The sequence below is a fragment of the Leuciscus leuciscus genome (genome assembly GCF_965113295.1).
Source record: "Leuciscus leuciscus genome assembly, chromosome: 12".
Lineage (NCBI taxonomy): Eukaryota > Metazoa > Chordata > Actinopteri > Cypriniformes > Leuciscidae > Leuciscus > Leuciscus leuciscus.
In genome coordinates this window covers 38679770-38703638 of record NC_138736.1, presented here as the reverse complement: position 1 = coordinate 38703638, position 23869 = coordinate 38679770, and the positions used below count along the sequence as shown (strand labels likewise).

Sequence of the window (23869 nt, the reverse complement as noted above, 5' to 3'; positions counted from 1 at the left end):
AACTAACTGAAATAAGTTGAAGCACTTGAATTACTAACTGGAAATCAATAAAACTGAATAAAAATAAAAATTAAATTAAATTAAAATTAAACCTAAAAATAAATGAATCCTAAAAAGTAATATTTAAAAGTGAAAAAAGCAACATAATTACTAAAAATTTAAATTTAATTTAAATGAAAATATAAAAATAAAACCTTATCCAAAATAGTAATACAAATTATAATAGTATATAAGAAAATAACACAAGCAAAACCATTTTATTAGTGTTCAGAGGAATTTTTTCCAAATTTTTCTGCTGAACACAAAAGAAGATATTTATGAAGAATCTCAGTAGCCAAACAGTTGATTGGACCCCATTGACTTTCATAGTATTGAGCATACTATTTCATAGAGAGCATAGTATTTCATAGTATATTTTTTTCCCACACTATGGAAGTCAATGGGGACTGTTTGCTTACCCATATTATTCAAAAGATCTTAATTTGTGTTCAGCAGAAGAAAGAAACTCATACAGGTTTGGAACAACTTAAGGGTGAGTAAATGATGACAAAATTTTCATTTTTTAAGTGAACTATCCCTTTAAAGGGTTAGTTCACCCAAAAATGAAAATTCTGTCAGTAATTACTCACCCTTAAGTTGTTCCAAACCTGTATGAGTTTCTTTCTTCTGCTGAACACAAATTAAGATCTTTTTGATGAAATCTGAGAGCTGTCTCACTCCTCCATAGGCTTCTATAGACGTTATAACTTGCTGGCCCAGAAAATGCATTAAAGACATCGTTAATATAGTCCAAGTGACTACAGTGGCTCAATCTTAAGTTTAAAAAGCGACGAGAATACTTTCTGTGCGCAAAAACAAACAAAAATAATGACTTTATTCCACTATTCATCTCCTTCTCTCTGGGCCTCGAGTTTTTTCACGTAGGATAACTGCGCAGCGCTTCTGTGTTGCACGTCACACGCATTACACACATGACCAGCGTCGGCCAATAGTGAGCCTACGTGTGACGTGCAACACAGACGTGCTGCGCAAAAACACTACGTGAAAAAACTCGAGGCCCAGAGAGAAGGAAATGAATAGTGGAATAAAGTCATTATTTTTGTTTGTTTTTGCGCACAGAAAGTATTCTCGTCGCTTTATAAACTTAAGATTGAGCCACTGTAGTCACTTGGACTATATTAACGATGTCTTTAATGCATTTTCTGGGCCAGCAAGTTATAACGTCTTTAGAAGCCTATGGAGGAGTGAGACAGCTCTCAGATTTAATCAAAATTATCTTAATTTGTGTTCCGAAGATGAACGAAGGTCTTACGGGGTTGGAACAACATGAGGGTGAGTAATTACTGACAGAAATTTCATTTTTGGGTGAACTAACCCTTTAATAAAGTGCCAGATCACTTTCTGAGATGTGAAGCAGATCTCATGTTGATTCGTACCTTGGTGTGTTTGTTGATGGCAGTCTGGAGCTGGTTGGTGGGGACGTTACTGAGCATCTCCTGAAGAACGGCAGTATTTCCCACCCTGGCGCTGTAATGAAGAGGCGTCTCTCCACTCTAGTAAAGCAACATGTTCAGAATACTAGCTTACTGAATACTGATCAGATTGGTTTAAAAATGTGTGTTCTCAAACACGCATAGGGCCCTATCATACACCCGCAAGTGTTTTTTGCTAGTTTCAGCCTGACGCAGTTTTCATTCTCACGTCTTGCATGAAAACTCTTATTGTTGTTTAAATAGCAAATGCATTTGCACCCATCTGTGCGCCCATAGGCTGCTGGTCTGAAAACGAGGTGTGTGTTCTGGCGCATTGTTGGCGCGTTGCTATTTTGAGGAACAGAAATAGACTGAGCCATTGACCAACTGAAACCTGGGCTAAAGTCAATGGCGCAATATTTTTTTTGTTATTTAAAGAGCGTGTTAGTAATGTGCACCTATAGGCGGGTCCACAACGCGCGTACACTCAGCTTATTACACCCACACTCTGCTTATTACACACACAAGGATGCACAGCAGCACACAAACATGCCAAATATTAAAAATAAAAGGATTACAATGTAAAAGATTATTATTGTGTACATAAAGATATGGTGGAATCCGGCTAGTCCTGTTGGTCATCGGTTCCCAACAAGTAGGCCTGTCGCGATAGTCAATAAATCAATTAATCGCACGATAAAAAAAATGAGCTCGATAATTTTTCCGGCCGCGATAATTCCATTTGCATGCTTGTTTGTTTTCCTCGTCTCTCTCTCTCTCTACCAAAGAGACTGGATGACCACTCTCGGTTCCTTAGCGTATAGGAGGAGTGAACCCCCTTGTCAGTTGCATGGTCTTTGTGTGGGGAGGCGGCACCGCGGCGCTAGTCAGTCACATGGTCTTTGTATGGGAAAGCGCCGGCGGGACTGCTCGCGGCGACTGCCGGGAGAGAGAAAAGACGCTAGTTGTGAGTTGGAGGGAAAAAAAAGAAAAAGATGGAATTGGTTTCAAAGCCAAACGCGACAGCGAGCCCGATCTCATGAAAATGCGTATCTATACCATGAATGTTATTTCTCGTGCCATTTCAATATTGATTTATACGCAAAAAATTGTTTTTGCGTGCATATGAAACGCACTTTATGGCGTGTAATACGTCGCACGCACTCCTCACCCCTAATCCTAACCAAGTATTTTCAGTGCGTAGCATATACACGCAATAAAGTGCGTCTCCGTCTTCCCGACAGTAAGTTACACAATCACTCGGGCGTTTGTTTAGTCGAAAAAGTAACAGGAGGACAGTGCAAAATTGTGTGATATGGCCTGTTGAGGCTTTTTTTAAATTTGTTTACAAATGTCCTAACCGGCAGTTTTGCCTGTTATGGAATGCATCACTATTTATGTCTGAGCCTAATGTTTAATCTTTTTTGAAGTGCAATTTTGTTTACATCCATTTTATTCATTGTTTTTGGTATTTATTCAAGTGAATTTTTTTGTTAACAGACACTGCAGACCATTGCTTTTATTGGTTTTGGTTGTTTTTCTTAATTTTTTGTGGATATTTAAAATGTTTTCCGTTTTCAATGTTTAATATTCTTAAGAAATAAAAGTTTATAGATCTTTGAAAAGGTGTACCTGCATTATTATGCCATTATCATTATATTAGATGAAAATGGTCTCGAATGACAATATTATCGTTTATCGCAATAATTTCTTGGACAATTTATCGTCCAGTAAAATTTGTTATCGTGACAGGCCTACCAACAGGGGGGTCGCGGCCCACAAGGGGGCCTCAGCGAGCTCTGTGGGGGGTCGCGTTATATTTTGAAAAGTTTTGAGCAATTTGCATTAAATAAGAGTCCTTAACTTTTTTCTGTTCAAAATTTATTTAATGAGCGAGTTCATCATGAATCCATTTTCCAAACCGTTTTTTTGTCTTATCCTGAATCACAATGGTACACCTATAATAAGTGTTTACATTGGGACTATTTCACACTGGTTCGGATCGCTGCCGCTGCGGAGTAGCCCAGTACCTGCGTGACTCGTCATAGACGGACACAGAGAGAGAAGTAGTTCCGGCTACAATGTTCTTCCGAAAGACGCATTATTCTGTTACAGTAATAAACGCAAGTTTATTATCGCTCGCTATAGCACCAAAAGCCTCAAAAATAAAGCCTCACATTGATAAAGCCTCACAAAACAACATGCAAGTATTGAGGCCCCAGACAGAAGTCATTTAGTAATAGCCTATATTCATTCTTTTTTTACCTACACACAAGTGTGAATACTGTTATTTTTGTTATTGCATTTAAAATAGGGCAAATTTATAGGCTACTCCTAGGCTTACGTTTTTTAAATTACAAAGGGCCTACTAATGTTTTTGTTATTGTATTATCAATATTATAGGCTATTATTTGTGCATTAACATATCTGTTTATAGTAAACATACCGTTTGTTTGAAAACAACATATTTTGTCATCCTTGCTGCAAGCTTACAAGAGCGAAAATATCATTAAATGTGAAGGGGGGCCCTAAAATATTTTCTTGGGAAAAAGGGGGTCTCAGACAAAAAAAGGTCGGGAACCACTGCTGTAGATGATCTGCTAGCGCTTTAACCTCACACACAAACACACACACAGCTTTAACGTTGTGCACGAGCAGATCCTTTCCCTCTCTGGAGACGCGTTCAGTCTTTCCGCTTGCAAATTCCACAACGTAAATAAAAAATCCGCCATGGGAATGGGAGATGAGACTCTGATTGGTTTATTGCACGTTAAAGGTATAGCGGAGGATTTTCTTTTTCCGGGTGGATCATCAAGACTATTGGTCCTCCTAAGTGTCAATCATTCTGGTGATATGTTTACGTAAGGCCGTCGTACGTGCTCGTGCACACGATTCACACGATGGCGTGCGCTCAAAACACAGGTTGGGCTTCCCACTGATGCCTCAGTCGCGAAGTTTCTACTTGACAGGTAAAGTTTGGCATGCTATTTGGAGAAATCCATTTAAAATCACTGCTAGTAAAAGTTAATGTAAGCTATGATTAGCTCGTGCATGCTCTCTCGTGCACACGTTTAATAGGCGTTCCCTCTCGGGAGCAGGGAGAGTGTTGCGCATGTGCATTTTTTCAAAAAGTTGAGAGGGCGGTTCTTTTCTAAAATTCGGGAAAATCCTCCGCTATACCTTTAAGCCCAAAACACACCCATTACTCATTAAGAGAATAGGGACAACCCTTTTAGACCATGCGCCGGGACCGCCGACCATTTTTCCCGTCGTTAAACTAGCAAAAGTGGATTTGGACACACCCTAAGTGCACTTGCGCCGTGCATTTAGACCATGCGCTTTGATCGTTAAAATAGGGCCCATTATGTGACTGGTCGACACACACCTTTCGGGTGACGGCAGTGATGTCAGCATGATGCTCCATCAGGGTCTTGATGATGCAGATGTCCTCATCCGCCCGATGCACTGAGTCCCTCCTGAGCTGAGCTGCCAGGTGCAGTGGCGTCTCACCAGTCTGCAGGGGGCGCCAAACCACCACCACCACCACGCACAAGCAAAGCATGCTGGGTTTCATTTGTCTCTGGTGCATTTGTAGTTTATCACATCATTATCATTTATTTATCTTTGAGTCTGACCTGGTTCCCTTCACAGACGCAGAGCTCCGCCTCCTGACGGCTTCTCTCATTGGTCAGAGAGTTTAAGATCTCCTCCACCACGGGAGCGTGACAGTGACGCACCGCAACATGGAGAGAGTTTTCATCAACCTGAATAAAAAAAGATATAAAAAATAGATAGACAGACAGACAGATAGATATAATGACTGCAAATAAATAAGTTAATAAAAAAATTATAATATATATGTAATTTAAATCTTAGTATAGCTATATCTTATATTGTACGAAATAGATTTTAAAAAGTGGGGTGGGTGGGTTGAATTTAATAAAAAATTAAAAAAGATATTAAATGTAAGCACTATATATATACACACACACACACACACACACACACACACCTTTAATATCAGTTTTGTGTTTTAGAAATTAAATTCAACACTTTATTATTTAAATATAATTTATTGACTACAATCTTTATTATATATTTTCACAAAATTGTTTATCATTTGACAGTTTGTCAATAATGTTAATATATACAACCTCAATATAAAATGTTACCACAGAAATTTTTTATTAATATATATTTTTATGATTCTGTATCATTAGTGAGTTTGTATGTATTAATATCATTTAATGCATTAGCCATCATGTATTTTATTTAAATGTTTTATTGTTTAACTTTTGCTTGCAGTGTCTCAGCTTTAGATGCAGTATCTCTCCAGGAATGTTTGGTAACGTACCTTCGATTTCCATGTGACGTCGCCGCCCTCCTGGATCAGCGCTCGCATCATCTCCAGAGCGCCGTGACGCGCGGCTACATGCATAGCGGTCTCTCCATTCTGATGAGAGAGGAAAACACAGTTTCAGTGCCATGTTACAGAACATCCAGTATAACTGTGTGACTCAGTGACGCCCCCTTCTGACGACCTCCTGCTCTGCGTTCACATCCGCGCCGCTCTTCAGAAGCATCTCAGCCGCTCTCACACCCTCCTTCACTCTCGCTGCGATGTGCAGAGGGGTTTCCTGCGCCTGAATAGAGGATACACACACACACACGAACCAAGGGTTTGCTTTCGTTCCCTGTAAATCCAACGTATATACCAACTACTTTCCTTAATTTTTTTTACTAAAATAGCCGGAACCATTTTTTTTTTCTTGCACTGATACAGTTTGTATACTTATAAAGTATTTATTCATCTCAGTTAATGTTACTTTCAACATTTACTAATACCACTGTTATTTTATTATAACTGACAATCTATTCTGTTTTTTATTAATAGTTTGATGTAGTTTTTATTTTAAAATTTATATTTTTCATTTTCATTTTATTTTTTGTCTTTTATGTCTATTTGACCTTTTTCTCTGTCATTTTAATTCAGTTTAGTTTTAGTTATTTTGATAATAATACATTTTAAACTAAATTAATATGAGAATTGTTTCCTAGGCAAATAGCTGAAATAAAACAAGTTTATTTTTTAAATTATTTTGTATTTTATTAGAGTTAATGTTTATTTTATTTCAAGTAACAAAATGTTTTTTTATGGTTTTAGTTCACTATAATTACCCTAACTTGCATTATTAAAATAAAAAGTTATATCATTCAATATCATTTAGCCTAATGAGTTAACATGAACTAACAATAAACAGCTGCATTTTAATTAACAACAAAGATTTAGCATTTACATTTATGCATTTAGTAGACGCTTTTATTTGAAGCGACTTACAAAAGAGGAATAAAAGCAATTTGTCAAAGAGCCAACAATATTAATAAAATACAGCACCAGGTTTATTTATTAGACAGCTAGATTAGGAAGCAAGCTAGAGGGTATGCAAATGTTCATTAATGCTAATTAATGCAATACATTTATTTTAAATTAGTTGACATTATCCTTTTAAATAACATCTCACTGAACTCTGATGGAAATTTCTGGTGTAAATGGGTAACACTTTATTTTACAGTGTCCTTGTTACAACATGTACTTACCATAGTAATAACAGTAAATTATGCAAAATTACATGCAACTAACCCTCAACCAAACCCTACCCTAACCCTATAGTAAGTACATGTAGTTGCTAAATATTACTCAGTACTTAAATATATAATTACACTGTAACAATGACTCCTCAAAATGAAGTGTAACCGTTTTTTTAAGGTGTTCTCGTTACCTTTCCTCCCCTGAGCTGCACATGTGCCCCGAATCCCAGTAACATCTGCACCACCTGTGGCTTGCAGTTCTCCACTGCGATGTGAAGAGCCGTCCGTCCATCTTTAGTGGTGGCGTCCACATGCGCCCCCTTCTGGAGCAGAGCCTTCACTACAGCCGTGTGGCCTTTCTTAGCAGCGGCGTGAAGACAAACCGCCCCTGACTGCCAAAAATTACACAACATCCAACTATGCACAATAATACATTATATAAATATGTTTAGTCACAAACAGTTCAGAAAACAAGATGCTCTGTATCTAACCAAACATTTTACCCTTCAACAACCAGAGTTATAATATGAAACAAGATTTGATCTTCAGGCCGTCACACTTGTGGTAATCAATCTACTAATCTACTCTAAGCTAGTTTCCCTGATGTGTTCAGTACCTTGTTTGGCATGTGCAACAAGACGCCTTTCCTCAGGAGCGTGAGAGCAGTCGCAGGGTGACCGCACTGGGACGCGATGTGCAAAAGTGTGTTGCCGTCCTGTACGGGATCATCCGGAAGAGATTCATTAGAAACATGTTCACGGATTACAGCACAGGGAAATAACACATTTAGTGTGTTCAAGACCATAAAAGAGAAACATATGCGATCTCTTTATTTCTCAGTTCTTTGTTTTCTAGACAGCAATTACATTAATGATATATTTGATAAACAAATGGAAACTTTTGCTGAAATCTCCTGCTTCTCAGACGTTTCTCCTGAGAAATAGATTACAGTAATCTCATCATATGTATCTTTTAATGTGCACTCAAAGACTGCAATTAAAAGTCAAAGATCTCAATATGAACTCCACATTCATTGTGTAGCTCTATACTCTTAATGTTGGACAACTATTGACTCGTTTGTGTCTGTTTTTATTCCTCAACTTTAAATTCTGTCTTTACATTTTCTATGCATTTAGTATGTGTAAGCGATAACAAATGGTTTGAAAGCGAGTCACCTTCGTTCTTGCTAACACACATGACTTGAATTTCTCTGTGAGGATCTCGACGACATTGGTGTGTCCCTGCTCTGCTGCGATGTGTAGAGGAGATCTGTCCATCTGAGACAGAAGAGAAAGAAAGAAGTGAACAAATCAACAACAGCCACATGACAAAAACACACCTCTATCATGTATAGTATGCATGGACAGATATATGGATGGATGGGATGAATTGGCAAAAGAATAAATGGATAGATATATACATGTATGTATGGATGGATGGATGGATTTCTGAGAGAACTAATTGAATCAAACATAAAATTGTGAAGTAGAAAAATTGAAAATAGTATTTTCTTGTAAACCATACTCCAATAAGTTTCCTCTCTTTGTGTCTTTCTGTCTCACCTTGTCTAAGATGTTGGGACTGGCCTTGCAGTGGTATAACAACTTCAGCATGTTCTCGTCTCCTTCCAGAGCGGCGATGTGCAGAGGAGTCTGCCACTCATTCTGTGGACAAACAAGGCATGCTGGGTAATTAGCTCAACGCCACGCTGTCGAATCCAGTTGGAGAAATCTCACAGAATAGGAAATCTGAATGTCAGCTCACACGATCTGTGCATTTCTAACATTGACTTGTATGTTCTGTGTATTAGTAAACCTCAGTGTCTCTTTATTGGTTTCAGTGCTGTAAATAATGCGAGCGTGTGCGCTTCAAATAAAGATGAAGCACTCGGATGCTCTCTAATGAACACAGGCGTCTACTGAACGATGAATAACTGATCAGAAAGCACTTAAATATGAAGCACAATCCATCAGTGCTTCTTCAATTTGGGAATATTACTGTATTGATGCACATAACCTTCTACAAGTTCATACTTGCTCACTGGCCTTTAACAGGACAAACATCTTCCTCCATCCATCCACCCTTCAAACTCAACCTTCATTCCTTTCCAAACATCACAGAAAACTCCTGATCGTTCCAGAAACTCCCAGCCGTCCCGGCAGACGTTAAAGCTAGCGCTCAGTGACGGTGAAGACTGGCTTCTTTCCTTACATTTCAAAGTAGGATTTTTGTGTGCAACCCTTTTTCACGTGGCCTGAAGAGAAACAACCGGCTCCGTGCTGATCTTCATACCTCAAACCTCTAATGCTAGCATAGTGTCTCCAACAAAACTAGAGAAATATGAACATATGTCGAAAGGTCCTTTCATATTCATGACTTTGAGGTTTCTTGGGCTTTTCAAAGCAGCAATAAGAGGATCCCATTCGAACGGTCACTTCGTATTGCGTCTGCTAGACACGATGGGGAAAACCCCTTTTTCTCCGATTACTGAAGTCTTTTATAAAATAACGCAGTGCTACTGCACAGCAATAACAGTGCAGTGATCTACACGCACGCACGCTTGATCGCCAGAGGCCTATGCTGACTCAGCAGCCAGCCAAACCAGCGACTGAGAGACGACAGCGCCCTCATCAGGCGAAACGCTTCTCGCCTAAGCGTCAGGGAACCCGGCCTGGGATTACGCTGGACCCTGAGACACCGAAGTAGTCCTGATCATCCAGACTGGAAGAGGGGAGGGTTCAGTCTCACTGCGGCCGGACCACCCTCCAAAAAGCCCAGTGTTCCTCCAAACACCCTGTCCAGTTCTGGCTGTTGGAGCAGATCAATTGCAGGCTATGTGCCCGTCCAAGTTCACGCACCCTTGCAATTGACAGCTGTTATAGCGAACAAAATAAAACAATACTCGGCTAAAGAGCACAACAGGGGTGACAGGACCCTACGCAAATGCAGCACATTTTCATCCTCACATACCCTCAATTAATGGGTATTACAGTAATTATGGCTAATTAATACAATTACTGTAATGCACAGGAGTCGGTTATAATCAAATTACAACTATTTTTAATCATTTGAATTATTATTTGAATTTCTTAAAGCATTTTAGTGTTTAATTAAATTACTAATATTTTAAATTGTATTATAGTCGATTTTACATGGCGTGTGTCACGGTTTGGGTTTTGTTTCTTGTCATTGTCATGTTTCTGTGTCTTGTCAGGTGATTCCCTGTTTGTCATGTGATCCTGCCATGTGTCTTGTCATTGGTTAATCATCTGATCATTGTTCACAGGTGTTCCCTGTCTTGTAATTAGTCTATGTATTTAAGCCCTCATGTTTGCCCTGTGTCCTTGTCGAGTACTGTTTGTTACATGTCCCAGATCTGGTTTCTTGTTTTCTAGTTTTGGTTTTATGTTCCTGTTTTAGTTTAGAGTTTTCCATGCCTGATCATGCTTTTGTTTTATGTTTGATAATTAATTTTGCGTTTGGGTCCTCATCTCAACTTGCCTCCAGTGGATTTCATTAGTGCCTGTTTCTTTTGTCTTCAATATCTTGTAAGAGCACTAGAGATGAATTAATGTAGTGATGAATATTTGCCATCATCATCATCATCATCATCATCATCAACAACGAAACATACATGGATTTATTTTGGCTTCATAGCTTTGCCATGACAGAAGATAATTTACATAAAAATGCAGGAGGGGAAAAGGGTTGTTATCGTTATTTAAAACTAAACCTATTAAAACATTTTTGTTCAGTGAAATAAAGCTGATAATGCTGATCCTGCAGCCAATGTACATGTCTTACATGTGTCTGTGTATCTATTAGCAGTAGCAAATCCATACTTGCTCTCCAGCAGCTGTAGTCTGCCAAGACCAAATACATTAACATACCAAAACTATTTTAAGAGTTTTCATAATTGAACTAAAATTAAAGTGAAAACTGAAAATGTAAAAAATAATAGCTAATTCAAAATATTAATAAAAACAATAATAGTAAAAAAAAAATAATAATACATGTACTGCGTTAGATTAAACTGGGAAGGGTCATAGCACTTGCATTTTGTTTTCCTATTGTTAGTTTAACTGGTTCTATTGTTCTCATTTGTAAGTCGCTTTGGATAAAAGCGTCTGCTAAATGAATAAATGTAAATGTAGTGTGCAAGTACCACTAAAATAACCCAGTAGAGGAATCAGTCATCTGTACTGGATGTGGCTGAACTGATCAGCAATCACACTCTCTGATCATCCTCAGAGGATAATTGTCACGGATGTTTCTGAGACTGTTGATGGGTCTCCCGCTACAGACAGGAGGAAATGGAGACAGAAATGGTGAGCAATCAAAAGGGGCAATAATGTCAACGAGGCCCTCGGGTACAAAATCTGCCTTTTCCTTATTCAAAACTCCTCCAAAATCCATTATCTCACTTCCACCCATTACCTCAATCCACATTTCTGTCATTGTCTCGTGTCTTTTCTTATCAGAGCTCTCAGTGGGATCAAATCTGTTCTTCTTTTCTGTTCCTGGCTCTCATATCTGGGTCAATTTACTGTACAACTGTGGTGGAAAATGCAAGTACATGCAGTGCCTTAAAGAAACCTGGAATACAGTCGCAGGAAAAAAGTACGTCTGGATTATTCAATCTAAACTAAACACAAGTCACATCAGTAGACAATCAATCTGCATAAACACAAATTATGATACATTTCCATTCAAAAGTATTTGAATCCCCAGGCTAATGACTTCTCAAAAAGTGATCTGGATTCTGCTAATAACATGGAAAAAGAGTTTTGAGTTCACTTTTGAACTGAAAATGTAAGATGTTTCATTCAATATGTATGTCTACTGAAATGGTTTATGTATCAATATATCAAAACATACGAATTAGAGGTCGACCAATACTGGAGTTTGCTAATACAATAATAATGTGTTTAAAGAACGGTAATAAACAGATTATTGTGTTGATACTTTTAACATCTATATTTTTAATGACCAGGGCTGAGTTTCCCGATAACGTTGTCTCTTAGACAGACTCTTAAGGTATAACTTAAAGGGTTAGTCCACCCAAAAATGAAAATTATGTCATAAATGACTCACCCTCATGCCGTTCCAAGCCCGTAAGACCTCCGTTCATCTTCAGAACACAGTTTAAGATATTTTAGATTTAGTCCGAGAGCTTTCTGTCCCTCCGTTGAAAATTTATGTGCGATATACTGTCCATGTCCAGAAAGGTAATAAAGACATCATCAAAGTAGTCCATGTGACATTAGTGGGTTAGTTAGAATTTTTTGAAGCATCGAAAATACATTTTGGTCCAAAAATAACAAAAACTACGACTTTATTCAGCATTGTATTCTCTTCCGGGTCTGTTGTCAGTGACGCTCCTGACGTAAGACGCTGTTCTTCAGACTGTAAAGGAAGCTCGGACGCACCAGATGACACGTCAGCAGACAGTAACAGACCCGGAAGAGAATACAATGCTGAATAAAGTCGTAGTTTTTGTTATTTTTGGACCAAAATGTATTTTCGATGCTTCAAAAAATTCTAACTAACCGACTGATGTCACATGGACTACTTTGATGATGACATTTTTGGGTGAACTAACCCTTTAACTAAAGGTATACCATTGCTAGGCGTGTTCCCCGAACCATACCATAGGAAGCTGCTTAAGATATACCATCTTACGTGCGACGTTACCCGGTGCTGTCCGTGGCGATGCTGCTGAATTGGTTGATATCGATGACTCGAGAATCAATTATTCTCTCGTGCAGGGGCTGTTTCACTGCATTATGTGAGAAAGCGGTGTTCTTTATAAAAGAAGCACTTTGGAAATAGTTGAAATTGCATTTATTAGGACTCATGGGATATTATAAAAAAATTATCCAAACTATAATAGCCTATAATAGCCAAGCGTACATATTTTAAAATTGTATCATATATTGCTGCCATAATAACCATTTCAAATTTTTAAGTGCTTTCTTCTCTTTCCCATTTTTGTTCGCTGAGGTGGAGCTGCGATGAAATATTGTTCTTGTAAATACTTTCCAGCATTTCAGTAATAAAAGTGTACATCTTACGTACGGTGCTCGGCAGGATTTAAACCTGCAACAGTGATAAGGTAAAGCTAAGAGTGGTCCAGACCAACCTTCCGAACGTATGACTTACAGAACGTTTCGGGAAACACGTATTAACGATAAGGTGCAGCTTAAGGAGGAACTTAAGAACGACGTAGCGTTAAGAAGGTTTCGGGAAACCCAGCCCAGGTCCCGGTTGCTCATTCAAAAAGATGAGGGAGATAATATATGCAAATATCCAAATATACACAATTGGCAATGTCATAATTCACCAACAGCAGATCATCAGCTCTTCATAAGCTCTCAAACTGTTTCAAACCTCAAGCTTTTACAGCTACTTCAAACTTTCTCAAGCCAAAATCAAAGTTTTTCTTGACAAACTTTTTTTTTACTTGTTTATTTTGAAGTTTAATGAGACTGTATCAAGATTCCTGTTTTTCCTGGATGTTCATGGTTTGATAAGATCATCTGTACACCAATCGAAGCCCAACAGAAGTCGGTGGAAGCAACAACAGAACAACGACTCAAAAAACAGGACAAATCAACACTAGAAAAGCCTTTTGCATGTGTTTTGCTTGTTCTTTTTGATGGTGTGTGTGAGTTTCTGTGACCTCCTTACATTCTGAGAGTCCGGATTCGCACCGAACTCCACCAGGACTTTGGCCATGTCAACGTCTTTCCGTCTGCAGCAGATGTGAAGCGCCATGTCTCCGTTTGCCTGGAAACACAATTCAACCATAACAAAACAAATCAGATGCATTCATACAATTCATCCTGGAATGCAAAATTGGGTCATATTGCTTCAAAACAAGCTCATTTGATTCTGGATTTGATGTTACGGGTCAGTGACACATGAGGATCTATAACATCTTTAAAAAAAAAAAATAATAATTATGAGGCAATCTTTGTATTCATGTGTTTTTTGAAAAACATTGATACTAATGTCAACCTAAAAAAAAATGTATTGAGTAGTGTCACATGACAACAAAGAGGCTGTACCAAATAGATTTTTTTGGCGGAAAATTGTTCTTTTTGCAGTAACTTTCTCAATGAATTGCATTTTAATGTATTTTAAATATCCTTAATAGACATTCCTTGAGCATTCCTTGAGAGTTTAAAGAGTTTTTTGTACTAAATTCCCACACTAATAAAATAAATAATAATGAACAAATGAAGAGTTTGTTTTATCGAGAATTTCAGCCTTTTTCAATGAGACTTTTTTATTTTTTACATTTTGAGCTATGAGCATTAAGTATAAAGAGTTTCATTTGAAGAGCTTTTCATCTGAAGAAAACGACATTACATTTAACCATAATTGAAAACATGTTGGTCAGCGCCACAAATGGAGTTTGGAAATAATAGACGCTTTACATTACAGCTACTTAACTCCACTTCATTTATTTGACAATTCAAATAGCAAGTAATGATCGTATGAATGTGATCCTCAGGTCTGGCGCTTACGGTCTTCACAGCTCTGAGCTGAGGCTCTGATTGGCCGGAGAGGAGTTCCCGTACAATCCCAACATTCCCGGCTTCGACAGCCAGCAGCAGCGGGAGGCAGCCGTCCTGGATTGACAGGAAAACTTCTCAGATCTTTCCAACAATATGTGTTTTACAAGCTTAGAAAAAGATTTGATTCTAAAACCATGCAGTGAATGTTGTAATATGAAACATGACACCGCCCACTAGGGGGAGGAGCCTGCTAAAAGGTTAGCAAACGAAGTGTTTGTACCTTGTCTGGTGTCAGACGTGCGTCTTTGCTGCTGAACTTGAGCAGCGTTTGCACGACTCCGAGTCCTCCGGTCGGTCGAGACGCCGCGTAATGCAGGGGCAACTGACCACTGGGCTGGACGTGTGAACAAGAGTGAAATGAGATCAGTGTGAGAATAAAATACTATCAAAAATACTGTGTAATTCATGCTTTTTGGACATGTTAATACCATGGTATTCTTTTAAGTACAGCATGTAAACTTTAAGAGATTCATACACAAAATGTTGTTTTTATTTCTTGAGGGTTTGAAAATTAAACATTCAGTGCTATGGGAACAACTTGATAGATTATTGTAATGTTTCTTGTGAAAATGTTTGAAAAAAATAAATGAAAATAAGACTAATACTGTAAAGATAATCAGCAGTTTTGAGGAGTTGGTGTACAACCAGGAAACGTTTTCTGAGACGTGTTTGTGTTGTTGGTCACGATCATGCATTCAGAGGTCAGTGAATAATCACATTTAAAGACTGTATAAACACAAAACAATGCCAATTACTTGATTAAAAAGGTGCAACAGTAAGAAATGTGTGAGCGATGGCCACGTATAACTCGATACAGATGTTTAAATGTTTTCATCAAAAATTATTTTCTTACTATTTTTTGTCTTGTTTTCCAGTATAAATATCAGACAATCAACAATGAAGATTATCTTGTAATCAAGATACAAGATATTAAGACTTGTTTTCTGAAAAAGTTATCAAAATTAAGTGAGTTTGTGCTTAAAACAAGAAAAAAGTAACTGTCAGCGGGGTCAGAAAAATAATCTTATTTTCCCTTTGAATTAAGTAGATTTTTCTGGACCCACTGACTTGTTTTGAATATAAACTCACTTCATTTTGATACATTTTTCAGAAAACAAGACTTAATATGTTGTCATTTTGCTAAATGTATCTTGATTTAAGATGTTTAGATATTTGTACTTGGGATAAAAAAAACAAAAATACTGAGTAAGAATTTTTTTTTAATGATTAATACATTTAAATAAATGCATGCAAAGATTAAACTATTGCTAATATTTGTACGAATTGGTTTGTTTTCCCCCACACAGAAACACAGATATGTCAGCGTGGGCTGAAAGTGATCACATGAAGATGGGTAAATTGAGCATCTTACCCCTGCTGGTAAATTGGGATCAGTTTTTCTTGCCAGTAGTTTAACGATCTCATCTTTGGAGTGAGCGGCGGCGACATGTAACGCTGATCTGCCGTCCTGATCAACAAAAACAACACACAACAACAGCTATTAAACACAAGATTGTGATTGGTTTTCAGTGGTATTCTCTGTGTATTTCAGGACACAGAGACACATACCTCTGTTTTTCTTTGGATTAATATACATTTTAATCTATCTGAAATGTTGAACTATGGCCTGACGTAGTTTTTGTGTTAGTGAGTTAAACGGCTCCTGTCATAACACTGATAAAATAAGGAGAAATTTGGAAATCGTTCATTCTAGTGAAATGATCTCTGAAATGTTGTAAAATTACTGTAAACCTCCCCATCTAACAAACATATGATCTAGAAATGTTGTTTCTGGAACATTCCATTTTAGAATTTTTCAAGCATTCTTACAATGTTACTTTTGAATGTTTCCTGAACATTCTGAAGCATTTAAAAAATGTATGACGAACAAGTTTCAGGAAAAAAGTTTCAGGAAAAAAGTTCCATGAAAGATGATTAAATAATGTTTTTGTGCTAACATTTTGAAAACATTATTAAAGACCTGATAACTTTGAACGGATGTTCTATTAACGTTACTGGAATCATGTTTGCTGGTAACATTGAGAGAACGTTCCCTGTTAGCTGGGTCCAGTGTTTATATTGACCTCATTGTCTTTGTCTCTTTCACTAGGAGTTATTTGAAGTCTTTGAAGACGGTTATAATGCTTGTAGAGGTTATCCAAGGACAGCTTTGAGTCACTGACACACACACACACACACACACACACACACACGCACAGCTGGATGGACATTCCAGCAGGATCACCAAGAGTTACCGAATGAGCAATAATCTCGTAAGCTTTTGAGTAAATGAAGAAAAGGATGCTAGCTGTCGTCCTTCAAGCTACAACTCAAAGCAAACTGGACACATAGTGACTCTGCACCCACATTACCACAGTTTAAGAATAATGTTGCGGCTGGTGAATTGAATTTAGATTAATCATATGTCGTTTTTGGTATTGGAAACGTCTATGCTTCCCTTGTCACAAAAAACCCCTGCAAGACTGCAATTTCAGCTGTTTACAGCAGGGAACATGCTAATGCTGCTGTAACTTTATAGTGTGGCTAACCACAAAGAAATCAATTGAAACACAACCCTGTTAGCACTTTTCTATATGACCATCATTAGTCGAAAACATTGCGTCAAATAATGAAATGGATCTGGATGGAACCCAAAAAGGGGTTTCCATGGCAACTGAACTGCGGCAGGAGCAGTTTGGGCTTAGAAACACTGAAAGACAGACACAGATTTGATCAAATCTTTGAATCTAAAGTCATTTATTCAAGATATGTGCCATCAGAATCAAAATAACTTTCCCCGTTTGTCAAAGAATCCTGAGAAAAACTGTCACGTTTCCACAAAAATATGAAGGAGCAAAACTGTTTTCAACATTGATTGATAATAATCAGAAATTTTTCTTGAGCATCAAATCATCATATTAGAATGATTTCTGAAGGGTCATGTGACACTGAAGACTGGAGTAATGATGCTGAAAATTCAGCTTTGATCACAGGAATAAAGTACACTTTAATATATATTCACATACAAAACAGCTGTTTAAAATGTAAATAATATTTCACTGTTTTTACTGTATTTTTGATTGAATAAATGCAGCCTTGGTGAGCAGAAGAAAAAAAAAACAAAAAAAAACATTAAGAAAATCTTACCAACACCAAACTTCTGAATGATAGTGTCTATTTAAAATAAAAATAAATATTTTTTTTTTTTATAAATATTCACAAAATGACAAATTGCATGTGATTTTCCTAATTTGTAAGCCACTTAGAATAAAAGCATCTGCTAATGATTACATTTAAAAGTACATTTAAGTCACATAGTCTTATCTTAGAAACAAATTCTATAGGAATCAATTATAAGTCGAGTTTCTGCCTATAGCGTTCCAAATCAATTCTGAGATTACAGTTCAGTTATGATGATGCCTTAGAAGGAAGCGGCCTATTTACGCACTAGCCGCGTTTCCATTACCCTTCAAACTGCGCAAATTGAAATTGCGAGTAGAAAATACGCCCAATGGAAACACGTCAATTTCGCAAAAACTCACATATATCGCAGAAAAAGTGTTTACGCTCTCATGATGTGGTTTTTCAGGCAATTAGAAAAAGGATTATTTCGCGAAACTACAATGGAAACCGTTTTTGCGCATTTACAGGTCACCTGACGTAGATGACACGGTTAGTTCGGACAGAAGACGAGACGGAGTTCTTTATTAAACTCATAAAATACAAAATAATTACGAGAATACTGGATTTTAAACCACAAAGAAATGCCACAATCAAGACCTTGAAGCAGATCTGAGGGAGAAACACCCAGAAACACCTCATATGAGCCGCTCACAGTGTAAGAGTCTTTCCTTGCCATTAATGCTTGGATAACACGCCTACGTCTCCTTCCATTAAAAATAATGGATAGTTTGGCGACTGGGATATACGTAAACCTACCAACATCCATCGCCATAACTGCTGGAATGACTTATCGCGAGAGTTCATTTCGCAATAGTTTTTTATCAACATTTAGAAAATATCGCAAAAAAATCTGTAATGGCAACGCGGCTAATGCTAGCAAGGCAGCTCACTAGGTTTTAGACACACAGCCTGTGACTAACCTTTGTATCTGAGCAACTAGCTTCACTAGTCCATGCCAAACTTGAAACTAGGACAAGAAAATTTACAATTATTTTAAGTGTAGCTCATACTTTCCTTGAGGTTCAAATGCAGACAGTGTGTTTTTCTGATCTACTTTGTTTGGTCTAAACCACAGCAAGTCAAAGACACCGGATCACCTGAAGAAAGGCCACACGCGCCGCACTCCTAAACCCCCTAAACACACAGTAAAGAACATTCCAGACACTTCCAAAGATGGAAGAGATTACGCAGAGGAATATTTTAGTGAATCACTTCGGACTAACCACAGCGAGGTTTCCACTCCTAAACTCATGCACATTTCTTTCTTACCAAACCGGTTTTGATAGATCGACTGACAGACCCCCCCCCCCCCCCCATCCCGTGAATGATTGATTCACTTGTCGTTCACCACACGATGCCCAAAAGTAGTATTTCAAAACTGTAGGGTAATTCAATACATGTGATGCGAGTGAGAAACAGACACTGGTCTGAATCCAGACCTCATGGGTTTTGGAGAAACTCAAGAACAGACAAACTCAACTTTGGAGATTTACACGCTATACCAATGAGCTTTACAAAGCAAAAAAAAAAAAAAAACTCTAAAAATGCTGGCTTGTTTTAACCCAATTTTGGGTCAAATATGGACAAGCCCAAACGCTGGGTAAAAAAAAAAGTAATTTAAAATTTTTAATTGGATTTTTTCCATATTTGACCCAAATTTGGGTTGAAACCACCCAGTATTTTTCAGAGTGTAAATGCAGCTCAACGTAGAGCCGAAAAACGAATCTAAAAATCATGTTGAGTGGAAACAACATTGCAGCCATCAGTCAGAACACCTGCTAAACATCCTAGTCTTTTTGGCAAATTTCACATAGAAATGAAATGTAAAAATCTAGTTATTATTGTCCCATGATCCCTTCTGAAATAAATTAGCTGGTAAAGTCACCACAACAAGTAAAAACACCTGACAAGAATTAGACTGACCTCAAGTCCACCACACCAGCCATGAGAAAATGTTCCCATTCACGTTCACAACATCCATTTCCACATTGATTTGAAGCTTTGGAAAACTCTGGCACTTCTGTTTTACACTTGTAAAGCGAAACTGTTCGTACTTCATAAAACTTATATTATTGCATTTATGCATTTAGCAGATGACTTACAAAAGAGATTTTTCCAAGCAGAAACGTTCTTATCTACCCAAAGGAAATGAGATCTCCTATAAATATGAAGCGTTCCTCCGACCTAGACAGCGGCGAAATTCAATTTGAGAACAATTGGAGACGTTTGCAGAAGTTCTCAGATGTTTCTCCTGATAAAAAGACCAAAGTTACTTCACATGTGTCTTTTCTAGAGTTTCAGGAAAATATCTAAAATGTCTCAAACTGCTTAGATTTGCCAAGATACCATAAGTCTGTAATTAAATGTGAGATCTCAGTATGAACTCAATTTTTTTTTAACAAATTCTTTCAAGACAAAATGATTTGATTAGGTTTTTTTCTTCTTCATATAATATTATAGCCTGGTTAAAACCAGACCATTCTCAGTAGTAACTGAGTTATGGTCTGGCAAAGCTTCATTAATAACTAATTTCCAAAGGGGCTTCACCAACGGACGTCGTTCAAATGCCTCTGGGCACAATTGGATAGACCTAAAACCAATCAGAGCGATCGTCATCGTGTAAAGCCCGCCTCAACGTTTCTGATTGGTGCCTCGATTTGGACGGATTAGAAATGGGCTTGAATGGGTTCTTCGCCAGACTACTTGCAGGGCAAATCTAAATTTGACGGAAGTTTGTCTGGGTTTTCCCAGGCTAATAATCTTATAGCTTTTACTCACAACAAGCTGAAGAGCACGTGCTAATAAATCTAATAGAGCAAATAAATTGTTCAAAAGTTTGGGGTCGGTAAGATTTTTTATGTTTTTGAAAAAAAGTCTCTTCTGCTCACAACGGCTGCATATTTATTTGATCAAAAATACAGTAAAAACAGTAATATTGTGAAGTATTATTGCAATCTAAAATATATAGTAAAGTGTAATTTATTCCTGTGATCAAAGCTGAAAAAAAAGTTGTATATTTTTGTGGAAACTGATAAATTTTTATTTTTTCAGGATTCTTTGATGAATAGAAGGTTTAAACGAACAGCATTTATTTGAAATATAATCTTTTATTTTGTGATCATTTTAATTCCTTTCTGTGTAAAGCACTTTGGATTGCCATAGTGTATAAAATGTGCTATATAAACAAACTTGCCTTGCCTTTGTAAGTCACTTTTGATCAATTTAACGCATCCTTGATGAGTAAAAGTACTAATATCTTTAAATACTGTATGTAAAATGCTGATGTTTTTGGGAGACTATAGCACATGTTGGACAAGCGGACAGATTTGCTGTTTAACTCTCTCGCCCATTCACTCTCACACAAATATAATTTTCCATGCAGTTCCGTCAACTTTTCCTGTCAGATCCAACTTAGTGTTCGCTGTTGATCCGTGCTGCACTTTTAAACACCCACAGAGGCACAATTATTCACTGAGGCGTTCACCGAGTTATAAAACTAGCAGATACTGACACCAACATACGGTAGAGCAGATTTCATGACTCCATAAAAAATAAACAAGATCATAAAATATGATTTGAGCAAACCCCAAAACAAGTACTAAAGTAGGAGAGGTTTGCTGATACTTTTCTCTAAGAATTTATTGAAGGAGGCACTCGGGCCGTATCTACAGACCAGAGTATCGGCAGCACTTGCTCTATAATAAGCTTCTACGCCATCGAACCGTTTCCATTAAAAGTTTAATTGCGTGCTAGTAATGAACAACATGTGCGTTGAGTGGCGGGTGCTGGTTTTCTCACAGCGGAGTGAAGTTATTTAAGACACGAGTCCAGACGGTGGGAAACTCCTACCTTGGTTTTGTCACTTGGATTGACCCCCAGTTCCAGAAGCCTGTCAACGACAGACAAACGATTCTCTCGAACCGCGACCATCATCAGGCTCAAGCCAGACTCCTGCGGGACAGCGAGGACATATATCATCAGGAAACACAGGCAATATCTCACGGATGCGTGTATTCAGAGCTGAAGTGCATGTGTGCTTTACACAGCAGGGAAATCAATACAAATGCTGAACATACAGATGCAGAAAATATGCTGAGGTTCATTAAAATGCAAGGATTTTATAATAAAGCATTTTGAACACTGCATAAGCACAGAACTGCTACTGTACTGAAGTTATGAAAATTAATAAATTAAAATTATATATAATCATTACAGCACTGCAATTACGTAAGATATATTATTGTTTATTATAAAACAGCAAATACCAGAATATATATAAAATGTAAAGAAAATGCACACCAGATAAAATCTAATAGACTAAAATTTAATCTAAAACCTATCTAAATCTCTAAAAGGTGCACCATGAAGCATGATTAGTTAAATGCATATTTAACATTATACAGTACTGGTCAAAAGTTAGGAAACATTGCTATTTTTAAAGTTTTAAGCCTGCATTTATTTCATACAAAAAAATTTAATTATTGGGAAAAAACAGAAATATTGGGAAGTATTATTACCATTTAAAACAGCTGTTTTCCATGTGAATATATAGTAACGTGTACTTTATTTCTGTGATCAAAGCTGAATTTTCAGCATCATTACTCCAGACTTCAGTGTCACATGATCCTTCAGAAATCATTCTGATATGATGATTTATTATCAGTGTTGGAAACAGTTGTGCTGCTTAATATTTCTTGTCTTCAATATTTAAAAGTCTTGAACCTGTGATGCAATATCTTTACCATCACTTTAAAAAAAAATCAATTTAACACATCCTTGCTGAATAAATGTATGAATTTCTTTCAAAAAAAGAAAGAAAAAAATTACTGACCCCAAACTTATGAACGGTAGTGTATATTGTTACAAAAGATTTATATTTTAAATAAATGCTGTTCTTTCTTTTCTTTTTCTTTTTTTACTTTACTTTTTATTCATCAATAAATCCTGAAAAAAGTATCACAGGTTAAAAAAAAAAATATTAAGCAGCACAACTGTTTCCAACAAGATCATGTGACACTGAAGACTGGAGTAATGATGCTGAAAATGCAACTTTGATCACAGGAATAAATTATATTATAAGTATAAATAGAAAACCATTATTTTAAATTGTAATAATATTTCACAATATTGCTGTTTTTCTGTATTTTTGATCAAATAAATGCAGGCTTGATGAGCATAAGAGACTTCTTTCAAAACACACACAAAAATAGTAATGTTTCCAACTTTTGACTGGTAGCCTACTGTATATGCACAGATTTAAAGAGCTATATGCACAACTAAACATGCTAAAATGCTGTATATATAAATAAATGTTATATATTATATATTTATAAATGTTAATGACTCTTTATCACACTTTACTCTATACTATAATTGCAGTCATAATACATTTTGAGTGATGATAATAATGACTCTTTATATATATAATGACTTTTTAAAGCATGCAATAATAAAATGCATCTGCTGTGCATCTCACCTCGTCGAAGTGGAAGATGTCCGGATCTCCCTTTTCTAAAGTCTTGAGTTTCTGTTCTAGTGCCATCCATTCTCCCCTGAGGGCCAGAGGCATCAGGCGCTGAAGGGCCCCTGAGACACCAGAGCTTTCTGACATCATATAAGAGCACTCAATCAACTCAGAGGAATTAAACAGTACGGGTCTATAAACACCATAAGAAAAGCATGTCCGTTTAAAAGATCAAATGAAGACAGATGTGTTGTAGTGCGCGTGCAGGTGCGGGTCTAACGGTTCCTCCCTCTTGGTAGGAGGTATAGAGCCAGCATGACATTCCTCCGACGACTGTCTGCGGTGGGCTAAAGTTTGCAAACTCCGCCTTCAGTTCCTCCTGTTACCCTGGATTCAACAAAAAAGACCATTGAAACAAGCCCACAGCAAAAGAGACCGAATAATAGGAGCTCAAGCCGCTGGACTCAGAGTGTATCCTTCCGAAGAAAATAGCACAAGTCCTCGTTTAACTGCTGATGTTGTCGTTTACCTCAGGACCAGTATCCACTTTGATAATGATGAAATATGATTAGATCATT

General features: G+C 37.3%; 1 protein-coding gene and 1 long non-coding RNA gene across 4 annotated transcripts in view; one reads left to right on the top strand and one right to left on the bottom strand.

The window, feature by feature from the left end:
- The window catches only part of LOC309510620, a 62715-nt gene extending 57986 nt beyond the window's left edge, over nucleotides 1-4729 (top strand). Inside the window, exon 3 of the long non-coding RNA XR_014210404.1 lies at nucleotides 4660-4729. This is a non-coding gene — a long non-coding RNA (uncharacterized lncRNA). The remainder of the gene's footprint in view (nucleotides 1-4659) is intronic.
- Nucleotides 1-23582, bottom strand: part of trpn1 (transient receptor potential cation channel, subfamily N, member 1) — a 37956-nt gene extending 14374 nt beyond the window's left edge. The window contains exons 1-15 of one of the 3 annotated variants that reach the window (XM_082185429.1): nucleotides 23304-23582; nucleotides 21677-21778; nucleotides 16017-16112; nucleotides 14865-14978; nucleotides 14594-14698; nucleotides 13752-13850; nucleotides 8624-8725; nucleotides 8237-8338; nucleotides 7678-7776; nucleotides 7253-7453; nucleotides 6014-6115; nucleotides 5827-5925; nucleotides 5108-5236; nucleotides 4858-4986; nucleotides 1437-1553 (exon numbers count right to left, since the gene is read on the bottom strand). In XM_082185429.1, the coding sequence (XP_082041555.1) occupies nucleotides 1437-1553; nucleotides 4858-4986; nucleotides 5108-5236; nucleotides 5827-5925; nucleotides 6014-6115; nucleotides 7253-7453; nucleotides 7678-7776; nucleotides 8237-8338; nucleotides 8624-8725; nucleotides 13752-13850; nucleotides 14594-14698; nucleotides 14865-14978; nucleotides 16017-16112; nucleotides 21677-21778; nucleotides 23304-23441 (1734 nt within the window). In that variant the 5' untranslated portion in view covers nucleotides 23442-23582. Of the gene's footprint in view, nucleotides 1-1436; nucleotides 1554-4857; nucleotides 4987-5107; nucleotides 5237-5826; nucleotides 5926-6013; nucleotides 6116-7252; nucleotides 7454-7677; nucleotides 7777-8236; nucleotides 8339-8623; nucleotides 8726-9094; nucleotides 9669-12711; nucleotides 13146-13751; nucleotides 13851-14593; nucleotides 14699-14864; nucleotides 14979-16016; nucleotides 16113-21676; nucleotides 21779-23303 lie in introns of those variants that run through there. The other 2 variants (XM_082185431.1, XM_082185430.1) reach the window with 2 other exon arrangements.
- Between the last annotated feature and the right edge of the window lie 287 nt (nucleotides 23583-23869).